The sequence below is a fragment of the Arachis ipaensis genome, chromosome B01, assembly GCF_000816755.2.
Source record: "Arachis ipaensis cultivar K30076 chromosome B01, Araip1.1, whole genome shotgun sequence".
Taxonomy (NCBI): Eukaryota; Viridiplantae; Streptophyta; class Magnoliopsida; order Fabales; family Fabaceae; genus Arachis; species Arachis ipaensis.
Genome location: NC_029785.2, coordinates 52213148 through 52221921, shown reverse-complemented (window position 1 = coordinate 52221921; position 8774 = coordinate 52213148). Strand labels below are relative to the sequence as shown.

The 8774-nt window shown below is 32.5% G+C and overlaps 1 protein-coding gene across 1 annotated transcript; it reads right to left on the bottom strand.

The window, feature by feature from the left end:
* On the bottom strand, positions 7764-8531 carry LOC107606908 (protein FAR1-RELATED SEQUENCE 5-like). The gene has a single exon (XM_016308912.1). It carries the CDS (start codon positions 8529-8531, stop codon positions 7764-7766), a length of 768 nt encoding a protein of 255 aa, XP_016164398.1.

The following is an 8774-nucleotide window of genomic DNA, read 5'->3' as shown; positions in this document are numbered from 1 at the left end:
TGCTCATATGAAAAAGAGGGACAGAAAAATAATAATATTAATAATAATAGGGATCCTTTTTACCACAGTATAGAGGTCCCTGTGTGAATAGAAGAAAAGAAGAAAAGAAAATCTGAACTCAGAGAGAGAGAGGTGGTTCGGATTTTTGGTGAGTGAGGAAGAGATGTTAGTAAATAAATAAACAAATAGAAGAAGATGAGAGGGGGAAGTGAATTTTCGAAAATAATTTTTGAAAAAGAGTTAGTGGTTTTTGAAAATAGCTTTTGAAAAAGGTTAGTAATGTTTTTAAATTTTGAAATCAGAAGTTAAAATAATTAGTTAATTAAAAAGAAATTTTGAAAAAGAGGGAAGATATTTTCGAAAATTAGAGAGAGAGGGAGTTAGTTAGGTAGTTTTGAAAAAGATAAGAAACAAACAAAAAGTTAGTTAGTTAGTTGAAACAAATTTGAAAATCAATTTTGAAGAGATAAGAGGATAAGAAGTTAGAAAGGATATTTTAAAATCAAATTTTGAAAAAGATAAGATAAAGAGATATTTTTGAAAAGATATGATTGAAATTAGTTTTGAAAAAGATTTGATTTTTAAAATCACAATTAATGACTTGATTCACAAGAAATCACAAGATATGATTCTAGAACTTAAAGTTTGAATCTTTCTTAACAAGCAAGTAACAAATTTGAAATTTTTGAATCAAAACATTAATTGATGATGTTATTTTCGAAAATTATGTGGTAAAGATAAGAAAAAGATTTTTGAAAAGTATTTTTAAAATTTTCGAAAATAACTAAAAAAATAAAAAAAGATTTGATTTTTGAAAAAGATTTTGAAAAAGATAAGATTTTTAAATTGAAAATTTGATTTGACTCATAAAAACAACTAGATTTTAAAAAATTTTGAAAAAGTCAAATCTAATTTTCGAAATTTTAAGAGAGAAAAAGGGGAAGATATTTTTTTTTTTATTTTTGAATTTTTAATGATGAGAGAAAAAACATGAAAATGATGCAATGCATGAAAATTTTGGATCAAAACAATGAATGCATGCAAGAATGCTATGAATGTCAAGATGAACACCAAGAACACTATGAAGATCTTGATGAACATCAAGAACATATTTTTGAAAATTTTTAATGCAAAGAAAACATGCAAGACACCAAACTTAGAAATCTTTCATGTTCAGACACTATGAATGCAAAAATGCACATGAAAAACAAGAAAAGACACAAAACAAGAAAACATCAAGATCAAACAAGAAGACTTACCAAGAACAACTTGAAGATCATGAAGAATACTATGAATGCATGATTTTTTTCGAAAAATATGAATATGCAATTGACACCAAACTTACAACTTAACTCAAGACTCAAACAAGAAACATGAAATATTTTTGATTTTTATGATTTTATGATTTTTTTGTATTTTCTTTTAATTTTTTCGAAAATCATTTTGAAAAAGAAAAATAAGGACTCCAAAATTTTTAATATGAATTCCAGGAATCTTATGCTCTTTAGTCTAAAGCTCCAATCAAAGGGTCAGGCATGGCTTAATAGCCAGCCAAGCTTTAGTATGTAACTCAGACATGACACGCCTGACATTCCCTATCCAAAAGAATTAGACATGGCTTTACAGCCAGCCAGGCTTCAACATGCTTCATGAAATACTAGAATTCATTCTTAAAAATTCTGAAGAAAAATATATTTTTTTGAAAACATTTTTCTTTTTTTTTTTTTAAATTTTTTTCGAAAACAAAGGAGAAATTTTTTTTGAAAGATTTTTGAAAAATTTTTGAAAAAAAAACAAAAAAAAATTACCTAATCTGAGCAACAAGATGAACCGTCAGTTGTCCAAACTCGAACAATCCCCGGCAACGGCGCCAAAAACTTAGTGCACGAAATTGTGATCTCAGGCAACGGCGTCAAAAAACTCTGTACGCACGTCTTAATAAATTGTTTTTCATTCACAACTTCGATGCAACTAACCAGCAAGTGCACTGGGTCGTCCAAGTAATAAACCTTACGTGAGTAAGGGTCGATCCCACGGAGATTGTCGGTATGAAGCAAGCTATGGTCACCTTGTAAATCTCAGTCAGGCGGATATGAAATAGTTATGGAGTTTTCGAACATAAATAATAAAATAAGGACAGAAATACTTATGTAAATCATTGGTGAGAATTTCAGATAAGCGCATAGAGATGCTTTCGTTCCTTTGAACCTCTGCTTTCCTGCTGTCTTTATCCAATCAATCATACTCCTTTCCATGGCTGGCTTTATGTAAGGACATCACCGTTGTCAATGGCTACTTTTTATCCTCTCTGGAAAATGGTCCGATGCGCTGTCACTGCATGGCTAATCGTCTGGAGGCATCACCCTTGTCAATGGTTGCATCACATCCTCTTGTGAAAATGGTCCAAATGCTCTGTCACAGCACGGCTAATCATCTGAGGTTCTCGATCATACTGGAATAGGATTCACCCTCCTTTTGCGTCTGTCACTACGCCCAGCACTTGTGAGTTTGAAGTTCGTCACAGTCATTCAATCCCAGAGTCCTACTCGGAATACCAAAGACAAGGTTTAGACTTTCCGGACTCTCATGAATGCCGCCATCAATCTAGCTTATACCACGAAGATTCTGATTAAGAGATCCAAGAGATACTCATTCAATCTAAGGTAGAACGGAAGTGGTTGTCAGGCACGCGTCTATAGGGAATGATGATGATTGTCACGTTCATCACATTCAGGTTGAAGTGCGAATGAATATCTTAGAAGCGGAATAAGTTGAATTGAATAGAAAAACAGTAGTACTTTGCATTAATTCATGAGGAACAGTAGAGCTCCACACCTTAATCTATGGAGTGTAGAAACTCTACCGTTGAAAATACATAAGTGAATAGAGGGTAAGCATGGCCGAGTGGCCAGCCTCCCATGGAGGTCTAGAGATCTAAAAATGATCAAAAGATGTCTAATACAATAGTAAAAAGTCCTATTTATACTAAACTAGTTACTAGGGTTTACAGAATAATAGTGTTATTGATTCTCCTAGTTCAGTATGATGATTCTTGAACACATCTATTTTATGAGTCTTGGCCGTGGCCCTAAGCACTTTGTTTTCCAGTATTACCACCAGATACATAAATGCCACAGACACATAATTGGGTGAACCTTTTCAGATTGTGACTCAGCTTTGCTAAAGTCCCCAATTAGAGGTGTCCAGGATTCTTAAGCACACTCTTTTTTTTTTTTTGCTTTGGACCTTGACTTTAACCGCTCAGTCTCAAGTTTTCACTTGACACCTTCACGCCACAAGCACATGGTTAGGGACAGCTTGGTTTAGCCGCTTAGGCCAGGATTGTATTCCTTTAGGCCCTCCTATCCACTGATGCTCAAAGCCTTGGGATCCTTTTTGTTACCATTGCCTTTTGGTTTTAAGCGTTATTGGCTTTTTGCTCTTGCCTCTTAGTTTTAAGAGCTTTTGGCTTTTTCTGCTTGCTTTTTCTCTTTTTTTTTTTCTATTTTTTTTGCTATTTTTTTTTCTCTGCAAGCTTTGTTCTTTGCTGCTTTTTCTTGCTTCAAGAATCATTTTTATGATTTTTCAGATTATCAAATAACATGTCTCCTTATCATCATTCTTTCAAGAGCCAACATATTTAACATTCTTAAACAACAACTTCAAAAGACATATGCACTGTTCAAGCATTCATTCAGAAAACAAGAAGCATTGTCACCACATCAATATAATTAAACTAAGTTCAAGGATAAATTCGAAACTCATGTACTTCTTGTTCTTTTGAATTAAAACATTTTTCATTTTAAGAGAGGTGATGGATTCATAGGACATTCATAACTTTAAGACAATGTTACTAACTACTAATTATCATGTAATAAGACACAAACATAGATAAGCACTTAACATAGAGAAAATGAAAAACAGAGAATTTAAGAACAAGGAATGAGTCCACCTTAGTGATGGTGGCATTTCCTTCTTGAGGAATCAATGATGTCCTTGAACTCTTCTATGTCTCTTTCTTGTCTTTGTTGCTCCTCCCTTATTGCTTTTTGATCTTCTCTAATTTTATGTATTAATAAGTATATGTTAAAATATTTATAATTAAAAAATGTTGTATTTGATAATTTCTTTAGGATTTATGACTTTTGATTTTTAATATTGAAAAACTATATTATGTTTGAGTTATGAGTTATAACTTTTGATTCTTTATGACTATGCATGACTTAAAAATCGTTATACCTAATATTTTGTTTATGGTTTATGATTTTTGTTATTTTTAAAGTTTAAACAAAAAATTGTTGCTTTGATGCTTCACAACAACAGTTTCAATTGCCATTTTAAATAAAAAAAATTATTATTTTAATCTAGTAAAACTGATGGTTTTAATTATTATTTTAAACAAGAAAAAAATTATCATTTTAACTCTATAATAGCTACAGTTAAAATTATCATTTTAAACAATTTAAAAATGTTATTTTTTGTTAAAAATGACCGTTGCCATTTTAAACAATATAAAATGCTACTTTATCTTAAAAAATGGCAATTTATATTCTCTATTTTATACAATAATATGCTAATTTAATTCGATAAAAACGGTGATTTATAACTGTTATTTTAATTATTTAGAAAATTGCTATTTTATTTAAATATAATAACAGTTTTAAATGTAGTTTTAAATGTTTAAAAGATTGTCGATTTAATAATGGAAATTGTGAAAGTTTTTGAAAAACTGTCATAATTTTTAGAATAATGCTTTAAATTACGGTGTTTTTTGAAATGCCGTTTGTAGATATAATAGTAGTAAAAATCATTATACCTAGAGCATTTATAATGCATTGTTTTAATTTTATTTTATTTCAGATTTTATAAAATACCATCTAACATATTTATCTCATCATAAAACTTAATTTAAAATTTAATGTAAAATTTGTCACTTTAATATTTAGTCTCATTTTAATTTATATTTAAATTATTTTTAATTATTTTTAATTATTTTAAATAATTTTAATTAAATTATAAAAATTTAACTAAAATAAAAAATATAGAATTACAAAATTAATAATTATATACCATATTTAAAAGATATTACACACTAATAAAAATAAATTTTAAAATATTACCTAATTAAGCATAACAAGATAAAAAAAAAACACATTACGTATTGAAAAAAATTACACATGTAAAAATTACACAAATAAAATAACGACAAATAGCGTTATGAAACTGTAAACTTAACTTAACTCTAAACTTAACTTAACTTATATATTAAGCGTTATGAAACTGTAATATATACTTACCCAAGTTTGCTTGTAGTTGTTGATGTTTTTATCTATCACGAAGTTCGATATTTTTTTGGGGCAAATTCTATGGTATGGGCAGTTGATATCGATACGTCTGAATCTTATGTGGACTTGACATGGTTTTGACGCGTGCAAAGGGGACTAGCAACATTGAGATTGTTCAACAGATAGAATAGTTGACACAAGCAGTCGGATACAGTCTTTTAGAATGCATTTCAGGTGAGATTATCGAGACAAAGATAGGTGATTAATTTAATGATGTAATTTATGTTTTTTGGGTGATGGGCCGAAAAAATGAATATAGACTATTTTTTATGATTGGGTTGAGTTTGGATGTCTAATAGAATTTAAAGAGGTTACAGAAAAAAAGACTAGGTTCACCAAAAATGATTCACGAGCATTCAAACAGAGAAGCTAAACCCTAAACCCTAAACCCTAAACCCACTAAAGGCATAAAAAAAATTTCAAGTTATTAGAGCTCGATATAAAATATCCATTCCATTTTTACGTTAGGTTTTTTATTGTTTTAGCTATATCGAATTATCGATCATGCTTTTTAGGATGTAAATGAATTAAAAGGCTATTTTTAAGTAATTTTAAGAAGCCAATAATTTGTTCTATTTTATTATATAAATAGAAAAGATCACTCAATTAAAAAATATAAGTTGTTTAAAAGGAATATTTTCTTTTGAAAAACTAATTCTAAAGATTTTCTTAATATCACATTAACTATGTTGATATGAATAATTACTTTTTAATAAAATATGTGTTTTACAAATTATATTCAAACACTTCTATAGTTAATTAAATATATGAAAGTATTTTTTATTAAAAAAATGGTTTATCAAAAAAACAATTGAACGACTGAACACATAAAATGAAAGTATGAAACTAATGCTCCTGAATTATTACGATGACAAATGGTTTGGCATTTAATTGAATTGAAAAAATAAAATTGGAGAATTTATGGCATAAATTATTCAAAACAGGAGTCACAATTTAATTGATCTTTTATTTGTAATTCGAAGCTAATGTTAAATATATGTTAATTAATAATATGTGAAGAACTTTTTTGTTTATCCTATAAAATTTTATTACACTGTTAAATCTGGCGAATTTTGTATTAAATACATGATATTAATACAGCAAATAAGTTCAAAAAATTAAAAAAATTAGTTTGACAAATGTTATTTGCTGATCTTTAATCATATTAAAAAATATACTGTAAGCTTAAAAAAAATTGATATTATTTTTTAATAAGTAGGTCTATTTTAAAATAATTATCAATTGCACATTTATTATTATTTTATTCTTTTTATTTATTTGGAATAAAAAATTAATCGCAAAAGTTTCTTTTTTTTTTAAAGATAACAACCTATTTAACATTATTTGATTTTTTATACATATACGAGTTAAAGTAAAGGTGATAAACATATGTTAACTACCGTAAAACATCCACATATACAGTAAGTATTGTGTAAACATAATCCATAACTAACATATATCCAATATTACTAGTTTAATTTTCGTGGTCTGCCCGCCGGTACATGCGGCACCAACGTGAGCATCGCCAACATCCATTCCCGTGGTACGGGTCCTTTTTACCTTATTTTTTGTGCTGCGGACAGGACATGTTCGTTTGGTATGACCCGGCAACTTACATGCGCACACTTCCTCATGTTTTGTTTTTGTTTTCGCACCCTAGGTGCACCCTTGGTTCGCACAACATCAGGATCACGGAGTTTGGCAGCTGTGACGTCACCGTTGCCGTCACCGTTGCCGTCGCCCTTTTTGGAGAACATCTCCTCCAGTTTAGCACGTAGCTCCTGTAGCCCCTTCATCGCCTCTGTGAATAGACTGAATTGTTGTGCCCCAAGAAAAAACAACCAAAGAGACACGGAATGCAATGCCCCATGACGAAGCAAAAACTCCCGGTCACCAGCATCATATTTTTTCTCCACATACTCGCCAACATGTTTTGCATCTTTCGTCCATCGCTTCAACATCAAATGCTTCAGGACCTCCATCACATGCTCGTGCTTCATGACGAAGAACATATGCTTACATGGGTAACCATGTGTGTCCAAAAGTAACAGTCACACTGCAACCTTCCCATATTCTTGTCACATAAGACCACAATAGGCCGGCCAGGATGCCCAAATTCATCTACTGTGTACACTTTGGTGGTAAGCGACCACCGAACCCCCACAAAGTTAACAGAAGCAACGGCTTCGAGTTCCTTCTTCACATCATTGAAAACTGTTCGGGTATACGCTCTAGCGGCAAACTGTTCCAAGGAGTCCAACGAGGTCGTCAACACAGGGTCACCATAGATCGACCTGAACTGAGATAGTAACTCGTTATTCCTAAACTCCCAAAGAAGCAGCTCAAGGTTTTGGACAAGTTCCAGCATTGTGTGCTTTGATTGAAGAAACTTCTTCACCACGATGTTAATGCGTTGGCCTACATCTCCCTCTTCCTGTACACCTGGTTCCCCCACAAGGTGTCATTCAATCCATACTCAGCCGATGCTTCGGCCCACTCGGTCTCAAAGTCCTCGAACCCCATGTTTGCATACAGCCACCTATTGAATAGCTGGCGTAAAGCCACATCCTTGATGTTAGATGTAACATTCTTCTCAATGTGCCATGCACAAAGTTGATGGGTTGCATCCGAAAAAACTTTTCGAACAGCCTCCCAGATTGAATCATCTCCGTCAGTCACAACAACCAATGGCACCTTGTTGCACATGACCTCCAAAAAATTCTCCAACAGCCATGTATACGAAGCGATGCTCTCATCTAACACCAACCCAAACTCAAATATACAAGTTTGCTTGTGGTTATTATAGCCAGAAAAAATAACCAGCGGCCTATTATACTTGTTCTTCTTATATGTTGAGTCGAATGCAAGAACATCGTCAAAGTACTGGTAGTCAATCCTGCTTCCACCGTCTGCCCAGAGTAAATTCGCTAGCATGTCATCCGCAATCACATTATACCGCGGCATAGACATCGGGTCAGTATCAACTTTTCCCTCCAGGTACACTATAGCCGAGTTCGCATCCCCGTCGGCTATTCTAGCACGCCTACTCCTGTCAACGTAGTTATAGGCATCCTTCTTCAGGAAACCAACTAGAGAATACCCACCGGCCAGGTACTGCATCGTCTTCGAGGTCGAGATTCCGCACCCTTGCATCCCATTTATTTGAGCTTTTGCCGCTTCTGTCATGGACCGAAAATTTGGAATTAGGTGAACCATGCCATGATGTGTGAGCGCATGGTTGTGCTTCGTGATAACCTTCTTCACCCTCCAGATGTTATTGCTCCTGTCAAGGTATATGGACATCCTCGCCTCACGGTTTGTCCTTGTCTCCGGCTTGTGAGGCCTCCTCCTATCCACCCGATTGTAATGTTTTCTATGTCTGACCCCTTCTCTATTGCAAAAAATCTTTGCCTAATTAGGTTCCCACCT